At 57.1% G+C, this 25,312-nt stretch overlaps 3 protein-coding genes across 5 annotated transcripts in view; 2 read left to right on the top strand and 1 right to left on the bottom strand.

Moving 5' to 3' along the window:
- ZSWIM5 (zinc finger SWIM-type containing 5) overlaps positions 1-6,870 on the top strand; it is a gene marked incomplete at its 5' end in the record, with an annotated part of 87,502 nt that extends 80,632 nt beyond the window's left edge. For all 3 annotated transcript variants that reach the window (XM_084527974.1, XM_084527975.1, XM_084527976.1), the window contains 6 exons: positions 279-539; positions 960-1,095; positions 2,127-2,284; positions 3,730-3,893; positions 4,217-4,298; positions 4,376-6,870. In XM_084527974.1, the coding sequence (XP_084384100.1) occupies positions 279-539; positions 960-1,095; positions 2,127-2,284; positions 3,730-3,893; positions 4,217-4,298; positions 4,376-5,238 (1,664 nt within the window). In that variant the 3' untranslated portion in view covers positions 5,239-6,870. The remainder of the gene's footprint in view (positions 1-278; positions 540-959; positions 1,096-2,126; positions 2,285-3,729; positions 3,894-4,216; positions 4,299-4,375) is intronic.
- A 732-nt stretch (positions 6,871-7,602) lies between these two features.
- On the bottom strand, positions 7,603-11,505 carry UROD (uroporphyrinogen decarboxylase; the record flags this gene model as incomplete). Its single annotated transcript, XM_084527504.1, has 10 exons — positions 7,603-7,883; positions 8,008-8,074; positions 8,357-8,457; positions 8,685-8,822; positions 8,950-9,111; positions 9,340-9,537; positions 9,610-9,672; positions 9,908-9,987; positions 10,074-10,400; positions 11,487-11,505. The coding sequence occupies 10 exons, from the start codon at positions 11,503-11,505 to the stop codon at positions 7,719-7,721; spliced, it is 1,320 nt and encodes a 439-aa protein (XP_084383630.1). The 3' UTR covers positions 7,603-7,718.
- LOC311440726 (E3 ubiquitin-protein ligase HECTD3-like) lies at positions 11,488-24,981 on the top strand. Its single transcript, XM_084527979.1, has 21 exons — positions 11,488-11,965; positions 12,193-12,353; positions 13,037-13,129; positions 13,399-13,534; positions 13,991-14,106; positions 14,384-14,497; positions 14,986-15,068; positions 15,340-15,505; positions 15,993-16,074; positions 17,029-17,211; positions 17,636-17,688; positions 17,991-18,055; positions 18,502-18,605; positions 18,931-19,050; positions 19,409-19,498; positions 19,864-20,070; positions 20,421-20,550; positions 20,987-21,061; positions 21,283-21,364; positions 21,485-21,556; positions 21,797-24,981. The coding sequence occupies exons 1-21, from the start codon at positions 11,636-11,638 to the stop codon at positions 21,879-21,881; spliced, it is 2,547 nt and encodes an 848-aa protein (XP_084384105.1). The 5' UTR covers positions 11,488-11,635; the 3' UTR covers positions 21,882-24,981.
- Positions 24,982-25,312: the final 331 nt, after the last annotated feature.

Here is a 25,312-nt window from a genome sequence, read left to right as displayed (position 1 = left end):
GCAAACAGAGCCGGGCCAGGGAGTGCCAGCCCATGGGAAGGCTCTGGTGGCAGCTGTGGTCCTGTTGCATGTGTCTCAGGTCTCCTGTGGCTCCTACCTGAGAACAAGAAAGGGGTGAAGCCCCATATCTCCCACAGGGAGCTTTTATCCATCATCCCTGCATTACCAAAGAGAAGCATTGGGTCTCGCTTCTGAATTTGAGAGTTTTCCCCTCTGCTGCTGTTCCCCCACCTAGGGAGACTCCCCTAACCCTGCTGCATCTCTCCCCCTTCTCCCAGACACCGGGGACTCCAAACCCCCAGTCTACCAACACGTGCCCGTCGCAACCGGCAGCCAGGACAGCGGCGAGTCCTACCTGTCCCTGGCCTTAGAGGTGGCCCTGATGGGCATGGGCCAGCAGAGGGTGATGCCCGAAGGCCTCTACGCCCAGGACAAGGTGTGCCGCAACGAGGAGCAGATCATCGCCCGGCTGCAGGACCTGGAGCTGGACCCGGTGCTGGTGCAGACCCTTCGGAAGCAGTGCATCCTGCTGCTGGAAGGTGGGGGCTTGGCGCACGGCTCAGGTTCAGATGTGATGACATCTCTCAAGGGTGCCCCTTCCAAGGTTTATTCCTCTCTGACCCGCTCCTGGCTTCTTCCTGGCGCGTGGAGCTGAGTCTGCAGGCTGGCTGCTCCAACGCAGAGCCCTGATCAGGCAAAGCAAGGGTTTGCTGAGCTCCCCAGGGTGAAACCACCTCAAAGGCTTTATGGAGAACCATATAAAGGCTTTATGGAGAACCATATCACCTCCGTTTCTGAGGCATTCTGTAATTGAAATGCTTTTTAAGAAAGGTTTGAGCAGCCGTTTGCCCCGACTAATGCACCAGGGAGCTGTTGAGCAGACGCTTAAAGCTTTGGGGTGGCACAAACCCCAGCCACAGATACCACAGCGATGGCTGATGGGTTCTGCTTGCACCTAGGTGGTCCCTTCAGTGGCCTGGGAGAAGTGATCCACCGTGAGAGCGTCCCCATGCACACCTTTGCCAAATACCTGTTCTCTGCCCTGCTGCCCCACGACGCGGACCTGGCGTACAAGCTGGCTTTGCGGGCCATGAGGTTGGTGCATGTTTTGTTCTGTTCCTGCCCCCCCAGTTCCCCTGTCATTTGGGTGATTCCTGGTGTTCAAGCCCTAGCTGCAGGGATTTGTGTGGGCCTGGTGATGTCTGTGGGTCACCATCCAGCCTCGCACTGCTGTTGCCCAGCCTCTGGTATCAGCTTGCTCCTGCACAGCCTCGGGCACCCTGCAGCCCTCCCTGCAGCCCTCCCTGCCCTCAGGGAAGGCTGTTACCCACTGGCAGGCTCCAGCACAGACAGGGGAATGATTTGCTCCAGGATGTGCCAGGGAAAATTTTGAAATCCCTGGCAGGAGCTGCTCAGGAGGACAGCCAGACCTCTCCCAGGGGGTGCCCCAAGCCTGTGAGCAGGGAAAGCAGAGAAGTCTGACGCTCTCTGTGTCCAGGGGGACAGTTTCCTTCTTGCAAGCCCTGGCTGGGCATGGAGTCAGCAACACCAGCACTGACTCACGTCAGGAAGTGGAGGTGTGGAAGGGCTGATGCAGTTTTGTCACTGTGGCGGGTGAAGCGAGGCTCCTGCTCCCCTTCCCTGGGTTTGCTGAGCGTTTCAGGTTTTGCAGTATCACCACGCGGGCAGGTAACCAAAACCCGCTGCAGAGGCCCTGGGGAAATGTGCTGCTGCTTCTGATCACAGCCGGGCATTTTAAGAAGAACCAGATGATAAAGCCAGGAGTTCTGCCGGGCGCTTCGACATGAAAGGCGCGGAGAGGAGGGCGGGCTTTCTCTTTATTTATTTATTTTTTCCCCGAGGCTCGTGTTTTTCCTTACAAGTTTATAAATCACTTCACGGATCATTCCCTTCCTTTCAAGTGGGGCTGAGAGATTGATCCCCGTGCCCATGTGCTGCGCACACAGCCCGCGAGCCCCCGCACGTGCGCAGCAGCAGGAGGCTTTCAAAGGCAGCGTGGGGGTTCGGCCGCTTGGATGCAGCCCCCTCCTCGCCCCACCGCCACCTCGGGAGCGGGACGGGAGCCAGGGTGGCTCTGACGTTGCCTCCTCCCGTTTGCCCTTCAGGTTGCCTGTGCTGGAGACCACGGCACCGTCCGGCGACGTGAGCCACCCGCACCACCTGGTGTCGGTGGTCCCCAGCAGGTACCCGCGCTGGTTCACCCTGGGGCACCTGGAGTCGCAGCAGTGCGAGCTGGCCTCCACCATGCTCACGGCGGCCAAAGGTTGGTGCTGGCCACGCTGTGCCTCTGGACACGGGGGAGATGGGGGAGGTCGAGGGGAGCCGGAGAATCCCAAGGGCTGGGGAGCTCAAGGAACAGGGAGCGATGTTGTGGGAGTGATGGGAAGGGGACCTGGGAGAGCTGGGATGGGGAGCACTCATCAGCCCCTCCAGAAATGGGAACCCTGTCCTTGTGGTGCTTGGTCCTCTAGGATGTGGGTGATGAGATGTAGCTGCACTGAAAGTATTTACCTGGAGAAAATTGGGAGCTTCTGCTTCCCTTCTCTCAAGCATGGGGCATCTTCAACCTCAGCTGGACGGGAGGTCCCCAGGAGGTGTGGGCATACCTCTGGGGATAGCGACCAGAGCTCTGGGAACCCTAGGACATCACCCCAACCCCCCGGGTGACACTGGACCATGCCTGCCCTGCAGCAGGGAGCATCCCCTGACCCACAGTGATGAGGCGAGCACAAGATTTTCACCAAACTTCCATTTGTCCAGGTGCCAACCCCACCACTTCAGGGCAGCAAACCCCTGGCCAGGAAGGTGGTGGTGGCTGTGCCATCAGAGAGCTCCAGCCTCGCTGCCCTTGCAGCCTCCTCCACCTCTCTGCTTGTCCAGGGCTGCTGGTGCCGTGCTCCCCCCTCGCGGGGACCTGATGGAGATTTGTTTCCTGGATGGAAGTGGCTGAGTTTTGTAGCCCCTCGTGAGGATGAGGGTTTTATGCTGGGGTTGTAGGGCTGGTGGATTGCATCTGCTGCTCCCCCCGTGCCTTTCCCTGGGTGTTCCCTGGCTGCAGCATGTCCCGATGCGATCCTGTGTCCTCGCAGCATTTCTCACCCACGCCCCCGCTAGCCGTTTTAGGGAGGTTTGGATTTTGGTGGCGGTGCAAGCGGCTGCTGTGGGTGGCAGGCGATATATTTAGCTATTAGTCATCTGAGATGTCTGTGTGTGCCCAGGTGCAGCTCCAGGGTTTTCACATTGCTGTGCGTTTTTTTTTTTATTTTCTTTGCTCGAGGCTCATCTGCTCAGCTGGTGACTATGGGAGTAGAAACATGAGCCTGGAGCAAGGCAGAGGGGCTGATGTGACGTGGCAGCATCTGCTCTGTGCCCACGCCAAAGGTCCCTCTCCCCACCCTGTGCCCCACAGGGGCTGGTAGGAGGTGCTGATGTCCACTGCAAGGCTCTGAGATATGGGGACAGGTTTGGGGGTGAGTGAGTGTGGCTGCCCAGGGAGCAGGAAGGTGGTTTGCAGTGCAGTATTGCGGTGGGGAAGACACCCCATGTGCTGTTGTACCTCAGGGCCTGATCAGCATCCCTTCATGTGCACGTCTAGAGGGGCTGGCCATGCTGAAGGGGCTGGTTCACCACCCGCTGCAGGCAGGAGATGGGGCTGGGGGAAGCGTGGGGGGAGGCTCAGCTGCCTGACCATCCTTTACCTGCACCTAGGGGACATGCTGCGCCTGCGCACGGTGCTGGAGGCCATTCAGAAGAACATCCACTCCTCCTCCTTGATCTTCAAGCTGGCCCAGGACGCGTTCAAGATTGCCACACCAGCCGACAGCAACTCGGACACGACACTCCTCAACGTGGCGCTGGAGCTGGGGCTCCAGGTACGGGATAACGCGGGGGATGGCGATGGCAATTCTGCCCCTCTAATGGTGGGACTGGCCCTGGTCTTCTGCCAAGTAGGTGGTCCCCCATGGCACATAGGACTCACGTGGAAGGGGTAAATTCATCATCGTGTGGCCTGGAGTGGGTAAGCTCAGCCCCACCAGGCCCCTGCAGTGGTTTAGAGGAGATTTTGGATGAGGCAGCCCCTGAGAACTTCATGGGGAGCTGATAAGTGAGCATGGGGAATTTGGGGAGCACTGTGGTGTTGGTGGTCTCGGTGGAGCCCCATAAAATAGCTGATTGCCCCACATTTGCCTTGCAGGTGATGCGCATGACCCTGTCCACCCTCAACTGGCGGCGGCGGGAGATGGTGAGGTGGCTGGTGACGTGCGCGACGGAAGTGGGTGAGTGCCTAGAGCGAAACCCTAGGCTTGGGTTTCGAGCTCTCCCGGCTCTTCCCTGACCTTCACGTCTCTTGCAGGGGTGCGGGCCCTGGTGAGCATCCTGCAGAGCTGGTACTCGCTGTTCACCCCCACGGAAGCCACCAGCATCGTGGCGGCCACGGTGATGTCCCACAACACCATCCTGCGCCTCAGCCTGGACTACCCGCAGCGGGAGGAGCTGGCCAGCTGCGCCCGCACCCTGGCCCTGCAGTGCGCCATGAAGGACCCGCAGAACTGCGCCCTGTCTGCCCTCACCCTCTGCGAGAAGGACCACATCGCCTTCGAGACCGCCTACCAGATCGTCATCGACGCCGCCTCCACTGGCATGACCTACACCCAGCTCTTCACCATCGCCCGCTACATGGAGCACCGGGGCTACCCGCTGCGGGCCTTCAAGCTGGCCTCGCTGGCCATGACGCATCTCAACCTGGCCTACAACCAGGACACTCACCCGGCCATCAACGACGTGCTCTGGGCCTGCGCCTTGAGCCACTCCCTGGGCAAAAACGAGCTGGCGGCCATCATCCCGCTGGTGGTGAAGAGCGTGCACTGCGCCACGGTGCTGTCGGACATCCTCCGCCGCTGCACCATGACGGCCCCAGGCCTGGCCGGCATCCCCGGCCGCAGGAACTCGGGGAAGCTGATGTCCACCGACAAAGCCCCCCTGCGGCAGCTGCTGGACGCCACGATAAGCGCGTACATCAACACCACCCACTCGCGGCTCACCCACATCAGCCCGCGGCACTACGGGGAGTTCATCGAGTTCCTCAGCAAGGCCAGGGAGACCTTCCTCCTGGCGCAGGACGGGCACATACAGTTCGCCCAGTTCATTGACAATCTCAAACAAATCTACAAAGGCAAGAAAAAACTGATGCTGCTGGTGCGGGAACGGTTTGGGTGAGCCCCGGCTGCCGCCACTCTCACGGCAGGGTCCGGCCGTGGCACGGGGACTCGGGAGAGAAGAAGGAAGGAGAGCGGAGAAGACCTTCCCCCCATCGGCAGAGGCTGCTCTGTTCTGTTCTTCTGATTCTTTTTTTTTTTTTTAATTTTCTTTCTTCTTCTTCTTCTTTTTTTTAATTTTATTTTCTTTCCTGGATTTAACCATTTCACACGCTGAGAGGATCCACAGATTCCTTGGGCACAAACCAAAAGGCGACCACGGGAAAAAGGATGGTTTGCTCAGCCCCTGCCCTCCCTTGCCAATACCAAAAGCTCACCTGGAAATCCAATACCTCTTTCCTGAAGGAAGTGGTCGCTGGAGGGATCCGAAGGTTGCAAAGTGCAAAAATCTTTAAAAATTCTGTTGGGGGAAAAAAAAAAAAAAAAAAAGAAAAGAAAAAGAGCAAGCAAAGAAACCCGCAACACTAGAACCTCATGCGTCACCAAAAGCGATGGCTTTGCAGAGCGCTTCTCCCGCCCGCCCGAGACATGCAAACTCCTCTATTTGTGAAGATACTTCAATAAAACAAGTTAAAGTAACTGTTCTCAGGGATTGCTTACTAAAAGTAACACAAAAAAAAAAAAAGCATTTATGATACTGTAAATACTATAGTATATGTGTCAATTATTAAATTGTAAAGTTATAATTATTTATAATTCTGTCTTTTATTTGGGGGATACTTGAAATTGTCGTGGGCTGGGGCGATTATTTTTATTATTGCTATTATTATTATTATTATTATAACTATTATTTAAAGACAAAAAAAACAAACAAACACAACCACAGACAAAAAGAGGAGGAGGCACACGAACATTCTCAGGTTTCCACGGCATTGTCGGCAGCGAGGAAAAGGGTACGGGGGGAGGCAAACGTCCGCTCAACTCAGAGCCCCGGGACGGATGGATGGACGGATGGACAGACGGATGGACGGAGGGAGGAGCAGCAGCCCAGCGCTTGAGGACAGCGAAGGAAGGGACTCGGCAGCGCTTTCTGGGACGCACACGGACGCGGGCAGAGGACGGCGCAGGAGCGGCGCGAGCCCCCTCGGTTTTTCGCCTTCTCCCTGCGGGCGCCCGTGTGAGTGTGCGAGGTGCGTGGGTGCGTGCGCGCCAAGGGGTGCCTTTCTCCTGGGAGGGAGCGGGGACGGGGGCAGCCACACGCTGCCGAGGGGTGGCTGGATTCCCTCTGCCATCCCACCCCGCGGGGATGCTCAGCCCCGTCCCGGCTGCGCCAAGCCCGCAGCAGAGCCTTCGGCCCCTGGCCAGCGGCTCTTGGGTTTTGCTTCATTTATTTCCGACGGGTCGGGAGGGCTGGGGGGGCCGGGGCCAGTCTGGACGGTGACTTGTAGTTAGAGAATGTGGGCTAGTTATCTGCTGTCTGGTTTGACTTTGATTTTTGGAAAGTGACTTTTGTCCGCGCTCCGGCCAGGAAACCAATTGTACTCGGTATCTGTCGCCACCGAAATAGCATTCTTCAACCAGTCTGTTTCTCTTTTTTCCTTTTTTTCCTTTTTTTTTTTTTTTTGTGTGCGTGCGTGTATGTGTGTGTGCGACCTCTTCATCTGATGTTTAATAATAAAAGGGATGAACGTTACTGCGTGTACCCACTTTGTTCTTCTGAAGCTGGAGGGGGCTCCGGGCCGCCTGGCTAATGCAAGGAGGGCACATCCCCGGGGTACGAGGCATCTCAGCTCCCCGTGGCACCTGGCTCCTGCACCCCAATTTGGGGCACAGAGCAGCGGTGAGACACTGAACCAGCTGGAGCAAGCGGCAGCTGGGCCTTGCTTCACCTTGCAGTGCACTGAGCGTGCTGCGGTGTGGGAGGTGGTGGCGCAGTGCGGTGTCCCCAGCACCCCGGGGTGCTTTCTGCAGGATTTGCTGAGCCCCCGGGGGCAGAATTGGCCCCCGGGGATCAAAGGAGATGGGGAAATGTGGGTCTGGGCAGAATGAAGGGTCAGTGGGACAGCCCCAGAGAGGCTGTAGGAGGGTGGTGGCTGTGCTAGGGCTGTGCTGTGTCTGCTGCTGTCCCAGCCATTGCAGCAGCGTGCTGGTGGTGCTGGTGCCTGGAGGGTGCTGTTCTCCAGGTGACTCCTGCTGGGTCTCCCACCCACTCTGGGACACCCTGGATCAGCATCATGCTGCCCGTTTTCACCTGAGCAGAGCTGAGCTTGGGACAGTGGTGGCATGTGTGAGCCCCAAGCTCCTCGTCTGTGATGCTGCCAGCCTCGGGGACCCCTTCCCTGGCAGGCCTGAACGCATCCTTAGTGCCAGGAGGTGCCCTCCGTACTCCTGCAGATCCCCGTCCCCACAGCCAGAGCCACGCAGCTGCCACGGAAAGGTGCTGGTTTAATGCTGCATCCCAGCCCGGAGCGAGCCCCGTGACAACACCGTGCTCAGGGTGGCTGTGCCCGCAGTGCAGTCCTGTCCCTAAAGCCCCGGGGCTCAGCTGTGCTTGTTGATGTGGCGGGAATGAGCGTGCACGGCCTCCACAAAGGCACCCACGTGCTCGGGGTTCATGTCGGGGTAGAGGCCGTGGCCCAGGTTGGCAATGTAGCGTTGGGTCCCGAAACCTTCCAGCATCTTCTTCACCAGCTCCCCAATCTTCTCCTGCGGACACGGTGGGAAACCACGTGTCAGCCCAGGGCACCCCATCCCCATCAATCCACATCCAGCCTGGGACGTGAGATGGGGGCACAAGTGGGGAAACTGAGGCTGGAGGCCTGCAGCTCACCTTGGGTGCGTACAGCGCGCAGGGGTCCAGGTTCCCTTGCAGGGTGATGTTTTTCCCTGTCTGGGCACTGCAGTAAGAAGGAAGGAGATGAGTTGCTACGTGTTGTGCAGCGACCAGGGGGCACACAGGGCCTGCAGCCCCCACCACGGGGCACACAGGACCCCTAAGTGCAGCTCCTGGCTGCTGTGAGCTCCAGGTGGTACCAGGTCCTGGCTATCCCCACCTCTGGCTTCTCTGAACCAGAAATTTCCAGTCCTGGGATTCAGCAGGACACCAGGACAGGCGAAGTGGTGAGGGTAACCGCCCTGGGGTGCAGCGTGAGCACCCGGGTGCTGTGCTGGACTCTTACCGAGCTTCCTGGGGCCGGATGGTCCAGTCGAGACCCACCACCTCGTAGCCAGCTTGGGCCAGGTCGCTCAGGGCGTAGTGTGCGTCCTTCGCAAAGACGATCTGGGGAAGGAGGAGATGGCAGTAAAAGGGTCAGCCCCCAACAGCTGGAGTGCAGGATGCCAGGGACAGATGCACTGCTATATGGCTGACAGGTTCCTAGAGCTGAGTCCCTGCACTGGGACTGGTGTGGGGGTTGTCACAGGATGGGTGCAGCTCTTTGTGCTGGTTCCTCTCCCTCTCCCGGCCATGCTCTCACACCAGGGACACCTCAGGCAGTTCTGACTCACCATGGGCACCAGCGGCAGCGCCTCTGCTTTCAGCTTGCTCTTCACCCCCCGGGCGATGTCTCGGATGTACGGCAAGGCGAACTCCTGGAACTGCTCTGGGCCCAGGTGCCCTGCGTGCGACTCGAACAGTTGGAGCGCCTGGCAAATACATTGAGCTGGGAGAGCTGTGGGCACCGTGCAGTGCCTTGGTCCCCAAACCCTCTCTGCTCCCTGTCCGCAGTCCCTGCCCCTCTGCCTGGACCTGTCCCTGTGCCCCAGGCCGTACCTGCGCTCCAGCAGCCACCTGCCCCACCAGGTAGTCGGTGACAACGTCAGCCAGCAGCCGCAGCAGTTGGTGGCTGGCTTCGGGGTGACGGTAGAGCCAGCTCTTGGCCTTGGACATTGTAGTGGAGCCACCCCCTTCAATCATGTAGGACATCAGCGTCCACTGCAGGAAGGAGAGGAGCGGAGTGAGGAGGTGACTAAGATGGAAAACGTGCGAGGGGCTGGTAAAGGGGTCAGTGCTGAAGATAGACCCCTAAGCAGCAGCCGCAGCGCTGCATTTAATGTCCCCTACACATGTAGGAGGGCTCCCCGCAGCTCTGGGGGTGCCAAGACCAGAGTCACCCCAGAGGGAAGAGCAGGGAACCCCACCCTGCAGGGCCTTGTCACTTACAGGCGCCCCAGAGAAGCCAATGAGGGGCACTTTGCCCTCCAGGCTGTGCCGCGTCAGCGTGATGGCCTGGAAGACGTAACCCAGCTCTGCGGTCACGTCCACCTTCTGCCGCAGTTTCAGCAGGTCCTCCACCTCCTTCAGGGGCTCTGGGAACGTGGGTCCTTTGCCAGGGACCATGACAACCTCCATGCCCAGTGCCTGGGAATGGGGGAGAATGGAATAACAGTCCCAAACCCAGCCCTGTTCCCAGCCACAAGACACGGCTCTCACCTGGGGCACCACCAAGATGTCAGAGAAAATGATAGCAGCATCCAGGGGGAATCGTCTGAGGGGCTGCAGACAGCAGAGGGGAAGAGGCAGCATGAGTGAGGGGCTCACACAAGATCTGGGGCTCACACACACGTAGGGCAGTGGGGTCCCTGTCTGATAACCAAGAACCCCTGAGCTAAGATTTGGGCTGCACAACCTACTGGGGCCACCTGGAGGTAAGGGCCCGACCTAAGGTTTCTCCCCATCCCCATTCCAGAGGGGATGGGGGACACACACAGCCTCCCCGGGGGACGCTCACCTGTAGCGTCAGCTCACAGCACAGCTTGGGGCTCCGGCAAGTGGCAAAGAAATCCTGTGCGGCTCGGGTCTCCCGAAACTCTGCAAGGAACCCGCAGCTGTGACGAGGTGCACGCTGTACCCCGCCATCGCCGCCCCCCATCCCTCACGCCGCCACCGGCTCTCACCGGGCAGGTAGCGCCCTGCCTGCCGCATGCACCACACCGGGGTGTGCTCCGTCTCCTCGCCGCGCGCCGCACGCAGGAACGTGTCATTCTTCAGCTTGGGGAAGCCTTTGGGGCTGCAGGAGGAAAAGCAGAGGGGTGTTAGCACCAAAACGGGGACCGGGTGTCCCGCCAGGCCCCTAGGGCTGCAGGTGCAGGGCTGGCGGCTCGTCCCTGCTCCCCGGCCGGTGACCGCAGGGTAGGGGTTTGCACCCAGCTGGGTCCATGGTGACAAATGCTCCCTCCTTGTCACCTCCCAGGGCCTCTTTGAGGGGGACAGCGGGGCCCTCCCTGGGGACAGGCGATGCCCAGCCCCGGGTCCGTGAGATTATGTTATCAGGGGCAGCAGTTGCTCCCGCCTGGGGAGATTTGGGACCAGCAGGGCCTGGGGGACAGGCAGCCCTGCCACCAGCTGTCCCCAGCCCCTATCAGCACCGTGCAGCACGGGGATGGTGGCGTGGGGCAGGGTCCCCGGAGCTCCAGGTGCCCACAGAGCTGGTCACCACATGTCCCCAGTACCCTTCCAGTGGTGTCACCGCTCCGGAGCTGCAGCCTGGTGTGTACACACATGGGGTGGGATGGGGACCCCGCAGGACCTCACTGCTCTGAGGGGTGGGGGCCACAGGGACAGATCCCCAGAACCTCCATGTGGATCCAGGGCCACTCCAGTGTCCCCAGTGAGCCATGCGAGGGCGGGATCAGCCTCCCACACCAGTGCCACACCAGTGTCCCCAGGGTCATAGCACCCCAGTGCCATACTGATGTCCCCTAGTGCCACAGTATTTGTCCCCAGTGCCACAGCACTGTCCACAGGGTCAACCAACACCTCAGCAGTGTCCCCAGTGCCACACCTGTGTCCCCAAGTTCGTATCACCCCAGTGCCACAGCACTGTCCCCAGTGCCACACCAGTAACCCCAGTGCCACACCAGTGTCCCTAGTGCCACACCAGTATCCGCATGGTTACCCAACACCTTAACAGTGTTCCCAGTGCCACCCCAGTGTCCCCAGTGCCACCCCAGCGCCACCCCAGTGCAGGATCCCAGCACCACACACCAGTGTCCCCAATTCCCCACTGGGCTCGCACCAGTGTCCCCCACAGGGGACCCCCGGGCCACACTGGCGACCCCCTCCCGCGCCCCGTCGCGGTGGCAGGGTCAGCCCCGCGGGTCCCCACTACTCACACGAGCCTCTCGCCGCCCTCCATCCTGCGCCGCTTCCCGGCCCGCCCCGCTCGGCGCTGCCCCACCCCCGCCCCGCCTCACGGCCGCCGCCATCTTAGCACCACCCCCGCCCCTCCGGCACGAGCGCCGCCATCTTGCCCCGCCCTATCCCCATCCGTACGCCGCCATCTTGCCCCGCTCCCCGCCCCTCCGTACGCCGCACGGGCGCCGCCATCTTGCCTCCGTCCTCCCCTCGGGCGCCGCCATCTTGCCCCGGCGGCGGGCGGGGTTTGCCGTAAACCCTCGAGCCCCGAGCCCCGACACCCCCCCCGTCCCCTCCCCGGTTCTCCGGTGGGCGCAGCGCGATGCGTGCGGGCGGGGAGGCTCCGCACCAGGTGCTGGGCCGGCTGCGGTTCCTGCTGCAGTGCAGCGAGTGCTTCCGCCGCGCCCGGGCGCTGCCCGCCGCGCTGTGCTACGTGCCCCGGGAGGTGCAGTACAAGATCTGCAAGGACCCCGCCGCCGCCACCGCCGCCGCCGCCGCCCGCAGCCTGCTCAGCGTCTGGGACAGCCCGGGGCCGGCGCGGGGCGGCAAGCGGGCGGCGCGGGCCACCATCGAGGTGCGCAAGGGCGGCTGCCTCCGAGCCACCGGCGAGGAGTACTGCAACGGCGCCGGGCTCTGGGTGAAGCTCAGCAAGGTAACGGGGAGCGCAGCGGGTCCCCTCTGTGTGTGTCCCCCCCCCAGCCTGCCCGTCCCATCACAGGCAGTGTTTCGGCGCAGGGCAGGCTCAGGAGTGTATATAACCCCCAACACGTTCCCCATCCCTTGGGGTTCACGGTGTCTTGGTGTGCGTTGCCTGTCTTCCCCTCTGCCGTGGTGGAGCCCTGGGTGCACATCCCCACAATATATGTTTTTTCCATGCAGGAGCAGCTGGAAGAGTACAAGAGTGGCTGTGACCTGGAGGAAGGCTGGGTCCTGGTGTGCAAGCACGCAGAAGGAGGGGACAGGCTGGTCCCGGTCGAGTCCACGGAGAGGATCCAGAGGCAGCAGCAGCTGTTTGGGGTTGATTACAAACCTGTGATCAGGTACAGAGCTGTGGCTCACATCCTCTCTTCTCTGCATGTCACGATAACTGACATGGCTCCCCGGGCTGCTTCAGAGGCACATGTGCAGCATCTTGCTTTCCTGGCGTCTTGGAAGGGTGCAGCATGCAGGAAATGTCAAAATCCCCCTGCAGACCCTGACTTAGAAAAGAAATCACAATTTTGCTGCCCACAGTGAGGAGCTGGAGAGGCGTCAAACCTTAGGTCTCTGTGTTTTCATGTCTTTAGCTTGTTAATAATCTGAACCTGCTGTCTTCATTTGATGTCTCCTTTTCCTTGCACGGAAGAGAGCAGTGAGGTTTTCATCCACCTATGTCCTGCTGCTTGAGATTTTGTTATGTTGTCCCTCAGCCCTTTCTGCTCTGGATTATAAAGCCCCAGCCCACTTGGCCACTTCTTGCATTAAAATGAGGTAATAGGGAATCCAGATATGGAGTTACCCAATTTTGCTTGGTCAGAATGCTTGTTACCCACACAGCTGGGTGTGGACTGGAAGAAGGAAAGATGCTCTGAACAGAAATGGCATCTGATGAGACCTGATATGGTGGAGGAAGGAGTGTGGTGGGGCTTTAAATCCATGTGGTGGGGCTTCCCCTTCCAGCTACTTCTCAACCACCTGCTCCTTTCCCCTGGGATTCTCTCACTCGTTTTCCATCTCGTTTCAGATGGGAGCAAGTGGTGGATCTGACATACTCCCTGCGCCTGGGAGCGAAACCCAAGCCCATGGAGCAGGATGAGGCTGCAGTAGAGAGGCTTCGGTACGAGCTGTTTCACTGTGGGTGGGTGCAAGCCACTGTCTGTCCCTGGCTGCTCAGCCCTTGACAGCTGGGGAGTGGGGGGAAAACAGGCAGTGGCAAAGCAAAGGGGAGCAGGGCTCAGCACAGTTCCTACTACTGAGCCAGAAAGCAGGGTGAGACCGTGGCAAGCAGGACGTGGACCTGCGTTCCCTGACCTATTCACCTGGCAGGAGGCAGTGCAGCCTTGCTGTCCCTGTGTCTCCAGACTGCTGACCCCTCTGCCCTGGTAGGTTTGTGCCCCCGACATGGACTTACGAGTGCGATGAAGACCTGGTGCATTTCTTGTATGATCACATTGGGAAAGAGGACGAGAACTTGGGCAGCGTCAAGCAGTATGTGGACAGCATCGATGTCTCATCCTACACGGTGAGTAGCGTGAGGGGTACAGGAGCAAAGCTGCATCAGCCCTGCTGTGCCATGGGGGTAGGGAGCATGCAGGGTGTTCTGCCCTGCTCCGAGTTGGTCTGGTCTGTGTTTGAGGACATGGGAGGGACGGCGTAGTCCCAGAGGGGAGTGTCACGCAGCGTGTTGTGTAATGCGGCCTCTGGAGGAACTGTACAAGCTGTGATCCCAGAAGCAAATGCTAATACTAGCTGCTAAGCTGGTTTTAGGGAGAGTTTCATACTCTGCACTCTGCGTGTGATTCCAGAGCACGTTGGCGAGTCAGCCCCAGCTTCCCGTGCTGTACTGCTTGTGTCTGCCCACAGCCCAGCAAATGGGAATGAGCCCTCTGGCTCTAGGATTCATGACGAAAGTAGCCACTGAGGGGAAGTTAATCCTACCCCTATCTGATCCTCCCTTCTGTTCACTGCCCTTTTCCAGGAAGACTTCAATGTGTCGTGTTTGACCGACAGCCATGCCGACACGTACTGGGAGAGTGACGGGTCCCAGGGCCAGCACTGGGTGCGGCTCAACATGAAGAAAGGCACCATCGTCAAGTGAGGCATTTCTCCTCTCTTCTGGCTTGGGGCTGGGGCAGGCACTGCAGCCCCTGCTCTGTGCATGAGTCCATCACTTTCCTAGGTGGTTGCCCTGCTCTCCCTGCCCCTCGTCCCCTGCTCTGGCTCTGGGCTTGAAAGGCACTAAGCCAGCACAGTCACCGGTACGCGGGGTCCCAGGCTGTGCGTGGTACCAGCGTGACCAGGCCATGAGGGGGGAGCAGTAGTGGGTGTTGAGATGCAGAGCTGTCTCCTCATTTCACGCTTCCTTTTGCAGGAAGCTCCTGCTGACCGTTGACACCACGGATGAGAACTTCATGCCCAAGCGGGTCGCTGTGTACGGGGGCGAGGGGGACAATCTGAAGAAACTGAATGATGTCGGCATTGATGAGTGAGTGGATGGAGGTGGGGAACGTAGTGTGGCCCCTCCAGGGGCCTGAGGCACTGGGCACCCAAGCCATAAGCAGTCATGCGAGCACCAGCCTTGCTTAAGAGGCCTGGGGCCTTGGGAGAGGCATTCTGCATCTCTGCAGTCCAGCAGGCACTGTGAAACCCCATTCCCAGCTGCTGCAAGCCTGGCCTTGATGGTTAGCACAGAAGTGCCAATGCAGCCCTATAGCTGCTGGGTTATTTCAGGCAGCTGTGCTGTCTTGTGGGACCAGACAGGAGCACGTTGCCTAGGCCTGGGGCACCAGGAGGTTCAGATGTTCATGTAGACCATGTTGTGGTAGTGATGGAGCCAGGTGACTGGGTTGGGGTTTCTCCTTCAGCCTCCAATTTCAAGGATGTGAGCCCTCTTTCTGTACAAGCAGCCAAGCGGATTTTGGCAGGACGAACAAGGGAACAGCTCTGCAGCCCCCGTCTGTCCTGTGCTTGCAGGAGTTACATTGGGGATGTGTGCGTCCTTGAGGACATGACAACGCACCTGCCTGTCATCGAGATCCGGATTGTGGAGTGCAGAGGTAGGGCTGGGTGTTATGGCCACACGCATAAGCAGTGTGTTTATCAGCCTGTTTTTCCCTACCTCTGATTCTTGTGGTGGTGGTTTTGTTCTTCTAAACAAAGAATATTTCCGAACAAAGGTATTTCAGGCTCTCAGTGCTTAGCCCCAGAGCTGATGAAGATGGTCACGTTCCTGGTGCTTTTGCTTTCCTCTCTCACACAACGGGCTTGCTGCAGCTGGGGGGCTTTCTCACGGGCTACGTGTATCATCTGGTGGTCTTCCTTTGGCAGATGATGGGATTGATGTTCGCCTCCGGGGCATCAAAATCAAGTCCTCCCGACAGAGGGACCTGGGGCTCAGTGCCGACATGTTCCAGATGGCCAATTTAGTGCGCTACCCGCGCCTGGAGGGGACGGACCCTGACCTGCTGTACCGGAGGGCTGTGCTCATTCAGAGGTACTGCACGGAGGGGGCACGCTGTGGGGTGCTGTCTGCAGGGATTGGTGCCCTCTCTAGCCCAGGTAGGGCTAGAAGCTCTGAAGTTGCCTGTCTGCCCTTGAGACAGGCATCCTGAACCCTGGAGGAAATAGCAGAGGCTTTTGGGAACAAAGTGGGTTTTCTGGGGCAGCTTCCTTACATTTTAAGAGGAATCCTGCAGCTCAAATTCAGCGTCTTGCATGTTGCAAGTGCAGCAGATCTGTGCTGAGGGGGGAAAGGGAGAGGGAGCAGGTGAATGCAGAGTCCCTTGTGAGAAGTGCACGGTCCCTGCGGTGCTGAGGGAGTGGAAATTTGTTACCAAAGGCCCCGTGATTTAAAAGGCCAAGCTGGGCTATGTGTGGATCTGTTGCTGCTTTTCTGCTTGTGCCTGGAGTGCCTGGCCTGGAATAGGCTTACGCAGATGCCTGTCCCTCCAGGGTGTCGCAGTTCTGTCTTTGGGATTTAGGTTCATCAAGCTCCTGGATAGCGTCCTGCATCACTTGGTGCCAGCCTGGGATCACACTATTGGCACGTTCAGCAAACTCAAGGTGAGCGATTCCCTCTGTGCCTTACGGGGCCTCAGCCTGGCAGGGTGATTGAACTTGGGCTGCGGCAAGGGAGACAGTCAGTCCTTGTTGCCTTTAGAGCAGCTCGAGGGAAATACCTGGCTGAGATCCATTCATTAAAGCTCTGAAAGGCGATATTGTTTTAGAGACTCGCTTCCTGCTAGAACACTGGTGTGGAAACGTGTGGCTATGCAGTAACAAATAGAATGAAAACAGGACTCCGGGGTGAGAGCACTGCATCCACAAAAGGACCCAGACCATAGCAGAACCGGGTGTGTGAGCTGGGCACACATCCCCTCTGAGATCGCAGCCCAGGACACTCTGTACTGCATTTGCTGCCAGCAGTATTGAGCTGGCTGTGTCCAAATGGCAAGGCTTCTTACCAGTGACTATTTTCTGGCCTTTGATTTGTGTCTTTCTCATAAGACTCAGCTTGTCCCTCCAGTTGTCTGTTTTCCTCACATCCTTTCCCAGAATGCATATGCCTGGCAGTGCTAGGGTAGGCCAATTCTGTGCGTTTCCAGACAGCTCTCTCTAGTGCTAGAGAGCACTGCAGTTCCTGTGCCAGCTTAGCTTAAGGCCCAAAGCATTTGAGGATTCTTGTTTGTCTAGCAAAGCTTGGTTTGATTACAAATAGGAGGAATGGTAAGACTTATGTTCTGGGGAGGGAGAGTCCAAGCAGCGCTGGAGCGAGAGTATCAGATGACTGCTGATGGGAGAGAGGATTGAGCTTGGTATCTCCATTAAGCCAGAAAGCAAATTCTTTCAGAGACAGTAGATCAGATGGAGCAAATGCTGTCGAGGAGAACGTGGCTGTGTGTGGAAGGCAGAGCTGCTGGGAAGGGAGAAGACCTGGCAGTGCAGCGGCTTCAGTAGGAAGTAGGTGATGTTTTGGGCACTGGGCACCTCTGACATTTTGAACTTCCCCGTTGGCAGCATATCAAGCAGTTCCTGTTGCTGTCCAAGAGGCGCACGGCTCTCATTACCCAGTGTCTGAAGGATTCGGAGACGAGCAAGCCCAACTTCATGCCACGCCTCTACATTAACCGACGCCTGGCTATGGAGCACCGAGACAACCCTGCCCTGGACCCCAGCTGCAAGAACGCTGTCTTCACCCAGGTACTGCCCCTCCTGGAGAAGTCCCTGCTGCTCTGAGGAGAGCAGAGCACCCTAAAACCAAAATGAACCACATGGAGGTGGGTGGAGGGGGCAGCTTGGGAGCTGGAGTAGCCTGGTGACTTCAAGGCTTCTTCACGTGGCTCCTAGACTCTGCAGTTACGTATTGCTGATGGTCCAGCAATATCTTCTGGGGGGGATCTGGGATATGTGAGCTGAAGTCTTTGCTCTGTACTAGACTTTGTGTTTGGTGTACCTCTGAGACTAGAAAGCTCCAAGCAGTGGTTGGGCTCCCATACCAGTTAGGGATCAGCTTCAGTCAGTATTTAGGGTGTTGACACAAACCAGATTCCTTCCAATTTCCAGCCTTCACTTGGCACTGGTTCTCCTGGAAAGGGGATACCAGCCTCGATCTTTTCTCTTGCAGGTATATGAAGGCCTGAAGCCCTCTGACAAGTTTGAAAAGCCTCTAGATTACAGGTGAGCAGCGTCTGGGTCCTCTGTCACAGCAGGGTGTTTGGGAAGCACCTTTGTGTCCTGTGCTCTGGAGAGGGTTTGCTAGGGCGGGAGCCAGCTCAGCCATGGGGTCAGGGCCTGTTCCCCAAGATGTTTCCTCCCTGCTGAGGATGCAGCTGACTCTGGAGATCAGGGTTTTGTCCTGTTAAGCCCAGGCAGGTCTGCCACAGACCCCTGGTGTCCCTGCTGCCTCTCCAGCCTCTCCTTGGGTCTGGGTGCACTGAGCACCCAGGGGCTGAGCTCAGGCAGTGCCTGGTTCTCCACAGGTGGCCGCTGCGTTACGACCAGTGGTGGGAGTGCAAATTCATCGCAGAGGGCATCATTGACCAAGGTAGGGGCTGCGGGGGGAAGGGGCTCCTCTGGGGCAGCACTGGGGGTTGGTGGGGTGACTCTGTTGCTGCGGGGGTTCTCCTTAACTTCCAGCATTACTGCTGCTGGAGGAGAGAGGGCAGGCAGGCCACCTTGTCCTGCTGTTCCCTGTGATGTTCTGGGTAAGGAGTGCTGTGCTGGCACAGGTATCAGCCTCTGTTAGTTGTTAGCAGCAACTTTGACAGTGCCAGTGTCAGTAGCCAGACACTCTGGCTATCCTTCTCAGGCCAGACCAGAGATGTTAATTCTATTATCTTATTTCCTCTGGTGCTGCAAGGCTGTGGCAGGAGCCTCCTGCTCAGCTGTGGGCCAGGTTGAACCAGAATTCCTCATCTTTGTTTCATAGATCTGAGAATCAGCACACGAAGAGTTTCCGTCGCTAAAAATGCCATTCTTTTGGGATTGCAGGTGGCGGTTTTCGGGACAGCTTGGCGGACATGTCAGAGGAGCTGTGCCCCAGCTCAGCAGACACGCCTGTGCCCCTGCCCTTCTTCGTGCGCACGTCCAACCAGGTGCTGTGGGTTGGGGTGCTTGAGGCAGTGCCTAGTGCAGTGCTGTGCCCTGTCCACTCGCGTGCCTGGGATACACCTGTCTTTGCTAAGCAAAAGCCTTTCATCGTGAGCCCTGAAGGGCTGGGCAGGTTGCTTTGTGACGTTTAGTTTTAGGATAAGTTGATCAGTGCCTGGATGCTTCTCTCGCTAGGAATATTGCCAAGGATGTTGGGAGGGGTTTAGCCCTCTTCCACTGTGAGAAATCCCCAGGGTCACTACAAAAACTTTGTGGTGCTTCGTGCTGGGCTGAGATTGTGACTCGGAGTTTTGACTCTTGCTCCTGCAGGGCAACAGCACTGGAGAAGCTAGGGACATGTATGTCCCCAACCCCTCCTGTAAAGACTTCCCGAAGTATGAATGGATTGGGCAGATCATGGGAGCAGCTCTGAGGGGCAAGGAGTTTCTGGTGAGTCTTCAATCCTGTCTGTGCATGGAGGTTCCCCACAAAGGGGATTGTTAATTGTCTTCTGCAGCCTATTCAACGGGAGCACAGGCAGGCCCTGCCACACACTGTGGAAAAAGGTGTTTATCAGGATTTGGGGCTGAAGTATTAGGGGAGCTCACAGTATGAGGTTTGGGGGATGCTGCTGGGAGCCTGGGAGAGGGTGTCTGGTCTCTGCTAACTTCTGAGTAGGCCAAGGTACCTGATGAGCCCTGCATGAGGACAGGGGGAGTGAGGAACCTCCTTTGTGGTTGAGCCCCATCTCCATCTCTGGGGACACCTCCTTTCTCACAGACTCAGCAAAATTATTGTTCTCCTTCAGGTCCTGGCTCTTCCTGGCTTTGTATGGAAACAATTAACAGGGGAGGAGGTCAGCTGGAGCAAAGACTTCCCTGCTGTCGACTCTGTGCTGGTGAGAGGGGCTGGGGGGCTGTGCCTGTGCTATTCCTTGTAATGCTCAGCAAGGCAGATTTGCTTCCCTGCCCCCATGTTGTACTTGCCTCTTCCAAAGATGTGTTTAAAAAAAAAACGTGCAAAAAGAGCACCATTAGCATTTCATACATCCCTCAGCTAATACAAAGATGTAGTTGTGCTGACTATTGCTTCCAGCACTCAGTGCCCCAGGGGCTGCTAAACAGCCAGTGCAGCTGCAGGTCAGCATATCCCGTGCTGTGCTGCTCTCAGTCACTGCAGCCCTTGTCTGGGAAGGGAGGAGATGGGGGCTCAGACACAGCCCTGCCCGCTGGGCATCTCTCTAACAAGCACTCACCTGGGCAGGTGAAGCTCCTGGAGGTGATGGAAGTGATGGACAAAGACACCTTTGAGTTCAAATTTGGGAATGAGCTGACCTACACGACGGTGCTGAGTGACCAGCGCATGGTGGAGCTGATCCCCAACGGCAGCAGCACCGTGGTGCGCTACGAGGACCGCAAGGAGTTCATCCGCCTGGTGCAGAAGGCTCGGCTGGAGGAGAGCAAGGAGCAGGTAACGCTGGCCCATAGCTTAAGTTGCCATTGATTCCCAGAGACATCCTTTCCAGTCTGTCTCTGATGGAAGGCATTGCAGTCAATATCCCTGTGTTCATTAGTGTAATAGCAGGAAGTCCTTCGTGGTGACTTGTGGCAGCGTGAGAGACGTGGGATTTTATTCCCAGCTATGATTCAGGCTTCCTGCTTGAACTGGAGTGCATCTCCGTGGGATCCTGTTCCCCTTTCTAGGTGCCTTGGTGCATTTGCTGAGCAGTCACGTGGCTTCAGTGCAGCGGTCTCGGGGCTCAACCCTGAGGCAGAACAGTAGGCACGACGTGCTGCTCACCTGCCTCGTCTCCTTTCCAGATCATGGCCATGCAGGCTGGGCTGCTGAAGGTGGTGCCCCAAGCTGTTCTTGACCTCCTCACCTGGCAGGAGCTGGAAAAGAAAATCTGTGGAGACCCTGAAGTCACAGTTGATGCCCTGAAGAAGCTCAGTAAGTGAAGGGCTCTGCTGAATATTCTTTCCCTGAAAACGTTTTATCCATGCTGGGACAGGGAGAGGTGTGGGAGGCAGCTATTAGCTTTTATTACAGTAAGAATGTGGGCCACTTTTTGCCCCTAGCTGGATGCTGACAGGGGCAGGGATTCCCCAGTCCCCATGCTGGGCTTCAGAGGAGTGGGACTTCTATAGGATGCCAGTATCTGATCTTCTGTGGAGCTGAGACATGGATCTGGATGTGTTTTGTGGGGGAAGCCTGAGTATGTGTGTTCCTCACACCCTGGATCTTTGTGCTCAGACCCTACAAGTACATCAGAGTTTCTTCCTGTGCTTGTAGAGGACCCGTGGCTGAGCAAGTGAGGCCCTGCTCTTATTTATCCAAAAGGAGCTGGAATCTCCAATAAAATCCTTTTCTGTATCCTTTTTGCCAGCCCGGTTTGAGGACTTTGAGCCACTGGACACCCGTGTTCAGTACTTCTGGGAAGCACTCAACAACTTCACCAATGGTGAGTGACTTGTTCTGCCCCTGCACATCTACCCCTGCATGCTGGTGGGAACAGGGAGAGTGAAACCACCCTCGCTGCTGCCTGGGGAGCAGGTGGGAACCAAGTAGAGCAAGCTGTTGGGCCAAGGGAACAGCTCAGTAACGCTGGGGATACCTGGAAGTGGCTGTACTTGATCTCACACCTCCCTGGAACCTGCTGATGTCTTTGCTCTCCCTTCACAGAGGATCGTAGCCGCTTCCTCAGATTTGTCACTGGCAGAAGCCGCCTTCCAGCACGGATCTACATCTATCCAGACAAACTAGGGTAAGTATTTTTTTTTTTTTTTTTGTAGACTGTAAGACTAACAGATCAAAGGGATCTGTGGTCTGCTTTTTCCTGCCTCGTTGGTTTGTTGGTTCTGACCAATTTGTCATCTTCCCCAAGCTCTGAAACGACAGACGCGTTGCCAGAGTCGTCCACCTGCTCCAGTACCCTCTTCTTGCCCAACTATGCCACGTAAGTTTTGTTGCTTCCCTGCTTCTGGGATATTCTGTCTGGGCTCTTAGTCTCGATGCTGACCTACAGAGCTCCCGTTGCTTTGCCACACGAATGTTCCCCAAACTGTGCCTTGTGGCTGCTGTGATTTAATCTGTGAGCAGCTCTTCAAGTATAGCCTCCACGTTTCAGCTCAGCTGGCAGATGTAGCAGTGGCAATTACTTGTCTTTTTTTTTTTCTTCCCCTCCTACCATACCTAGAGCCAAGGTGTGCGAAGAGAAGTTACGCTACGCGGCCTATAACTGCGTGGCCATTGACACGGATATGAGTCCATGGGAAGAGTGATGTTGCAGCCTGACCAAGAAGCACGGACAATCACTCGACAAAACCATGCGGTGGGAAGAGCTGCCTTGTCCCCGCAGGATGTGTATATAATAAACGTGTAGGTGTGAAGCCCGGCTCCCTGCAGTGGGAACCAGCACTGCTTTGGACACGGAGGTTTGGAACTTCAGCAGGGTGGGAGCTAGCTTGGAGTATAAGTGTGTGACTGTAGTCAAACCTTGTTCCCAGCCCTCACACATCAAAAAAGGTCTGGTAGACTTCTGCAATGAGTTTCTTCTCCAGGCGTCCCCGTTGCAGCCTCATAACTTACTCTCACTCTTTCCAGGCTGTGCTCCACTCCAAAGAGAAGTGGGTAGGGCCCTGATCTGCACAGCAGCTTACAGTGCAGGACAAAGAACTGGGAGCTGCTGCTGAGACCACGGGGGTGCGCAGAGAAGCTCGCTGCCCTAGTCTGAGTGTCCTGACCACATTCCTTTGCCTTGTTCCTGCTTTGTGTGAGGTCATGGAAACGCGATGATTCATCTAAGCTTAGGGAGAAATGGAACAGGCTGGTGACAGGTGCTGCAGGGGTGCCTCTGACCACCAGGTGTCACGACAGACCTTCACAGCACGACTGGGTGCTGTCGGGAAAGGACTCCCGTGCTGTTACATCCCACAGAATCCCCGTTCCTGTGGCCACCCGTGGTTCCTTGCACAGCAGCAACTGCTGGGGAAGCTGCTCCCCTTCGGGAGGTGGGAACTATCTGCTCCCTCCTGCTCTGTAAGCTTCTGGTTCTGCATTCTGCCCAGGGCATGCTGGTAGCCTAGCAGCTGTTCTCCCGGGCTCTTTGAGCTGCGGTTTTCCCCTAAAAGCCTGTGTTACAATTAATCTGTTACGGTTCTCATGGAGATGTGCAGGCAGGGCCAAGCTCTCCGCCCAGACAGCGAGGGTAGGAGCAGTGGCAGGCAAGGCAGCAGCGGGCTCCTCTCTGCCCCGGGGAGGGAGGTGGAGGTGGGCAGGGAAAGGTTTGCCCCAGGGGAGAGGAGAGGCTGTGGGTGTCAGAGGTTGGAGCTCCTTGACGTGCTAGCAGGTCAGTGTGTGACCCAGGAGTGGGCAACGAAAGCTTTACAGCTTCAAGACTATCGGGAATGTTTCTGGAACTTTCCAGCCCTGAGCAGGATTAGTCACTGCCTGGCACTGTGAGCTCCCAATGTCAGTCTGCTTTTATACCCCAGCTGCATCTCCAGTCCACGTGGTCTGTTGGACCATCGCTGGTAGCAGCCACTGAGTCACTGTCTCTGGCTTCGCTGGCTCATGCTGTGAATTAAGGTTTATCTCGTTTTAACACTTCCTGCCTTTCTTTGCTCTATTGAAGGCATCTGTCATCCAGAACTTGCTTCCAGTTGTAAATGAAGTCCTTCCCTTCACCGCTTTCCTTGGAAACTGCTGTATTCCCAGCCCTGTTGAGGGGCCATACTGAAAGGAGTGTAGGATCAGCAGAGAGCATAGGCTGAGGTCTCCTGCACTGCAGTAAGTGGAAGGAGTAGGAAGTGGAGTGAGCAAGGAAGTTGTTTATGGGTTTGTTTGTTTGTTTTTTTTTTTTGGCAGCCATTTCCTGCAGCAGAGCCTTCCATATGACATGGTGGGTGTTAAGCCCAGTCTGCTGGAGGAGGTTTTCTGCAAATACTGCTTATCTCAGAACTGAGCCCATGACGTTGGGGCTGATTTCAGCAAGCAGTGCGTACGGGAGCAGGGCCTGGGTGTGAGACCTCTCTGCTCTTGTGGCTGTAGGGTGTTTGTTTTAAAAGGTCGGGAGTGAGCTGGTGAAAGGGCTCTGACCTGCTGGCTTGGCCTCGGGTCAGGAGTGCCACTGAAGGATCTTCAGCATCAAGCTGGTGAGCCCAGAAAGCAGCGGGGTAAGATGGGATTTAAATGGGCATCCTTTCTGGCCACCAACAGGTTGGAATCGATCCTGCTTTCTCCAGCTTTGCTCATTTGACTCTAACCAGAAGCTCAAGTCATTTACTGAGCCAACTACAGAAGTAGGAGGACAAACGGGCTCCTCTCGGGTGCTGTACTTCAGGGCAGGGGACAGACAGACAGGTGGTTGATGGGCAGCACAGAGAAGATGGATAAAATAGCTCTGGTCACCTCCTCTGGAGGCAGAGGGTGAGCTGACATCATCTGTGAGGACGGACAGGCTGTGTGTTATGGCAACGTGTCGGGGAATGACAACAGCAGTTGTTGCCATGTTATTCTGTGCTGTAGAGACCCGTGAAAGCCCTTCCGCTTGTAGGAAGAGCTGATCCCTGCAGTGAGGTCAGAGGACAAACGTGGCTGCTGAGTAAGGATTCCAAAAAAAAAAAAAAAAATAGATCGTGATGTGCAAAGGTTAGCAAGGAACGGGGAGCTGGTGACTCACCTGGCTGTCCTCTCCAGCCTTGTAGGTGGTGTTTTAAAGCCAATCACAAATAAAACTTCTGCTGTGACAGCCCAGCAAATTGCAGAAAAGGTCAGCCTGGCCCTCTTCTGGCCAATGTCAGGAGGCAAAATTAGGTGTTATTTCAGTCCTGGCTTACACTCCTCCTTCTCTGATCTCTTAAGCTGTGGGTAATAGCTGTCTGCTACCGTGTTTGACACCAGGGACTCCTGCTGTGTGTGGCCAGGACGAGGGAGCCCTCCTGGGTAGCACAGGGAGCTGGGAGCAGGAGCCAGAGGCTGCATGTCCTCACTCCGTCGCCGAGTTTCAAGTAGGTCGAGATGGATTTTCAAGCCAGTGCTGTCGTGAAAAGGGTGCTGACGCCTCGGAGCCGGGGTGAGGCAGAGCTGGGAAGAGGTGACAGCAGCTGGTGCCAGGGCTGCTGGTTTTAGGGGTGTGCAGGGAAGGGCTGGGGAAGGATTTGTGCTGTGGCAGCTCGGAGTAACAGTTCTTTCTCTCTCTCCCCCCCTGCTTTCAGCTTGCTGTTGTCATAGACTAGCTTCAGGTGATGAATACGCACGTGTAGACTAGCTCTTCTTGTTATTCCACTAATACCCTGGAGTATGACAAGTTATAAATAGTTTGGCAGGATCTGTCTGCCCCTACCTCACGTAGGCTCTAAAATAAAGCGAACTAACTGTTAACTCCTGGTGTTCCTGACAATTTGTCTGCCGGGGCTGGGGCTTCTGCGTGTTTCTGCCACGTTAAGCGGTGCTGGAGACGGATGTCATGGGAGGCAGCTGGAAGTGAAGCAGAAATTGGCCCTGGGGGGAGAAGAGCCTGGCCCTAAGGGAAGCTCCTGTTTGGTATCAGTGCCTGGGTGCCAGCTGTCCCCTGGGGCTGCACCGTGCCTCCGCAGGCAGGGATGGAGCTGGACTATGCCCCGCTGCCAGAGCTCGCAAGCACAGGAGAAGGCGTGGGGACCTTTGAGCTGTGCCAGCCTCCCTTTTTGCTGCTCCTGCTCCCGAAATGCCT

The sequence above is a fragment of the Aythya ferina genome, assembly GCF_964211825.1.
Source record: "Aythya ferina genome assembly, chromosome: 8".
Classification (NCBI taxonomy): Eukaryota; Metazoa; Chordata; class Aves; order Anseriformes; family Anatidae; genus Aythya; species Aythya ferina.
Note: the sequence above shows the minus strand (reverse complement) of the source record. Positions and strands in the feature narration are given on the sequence as shown.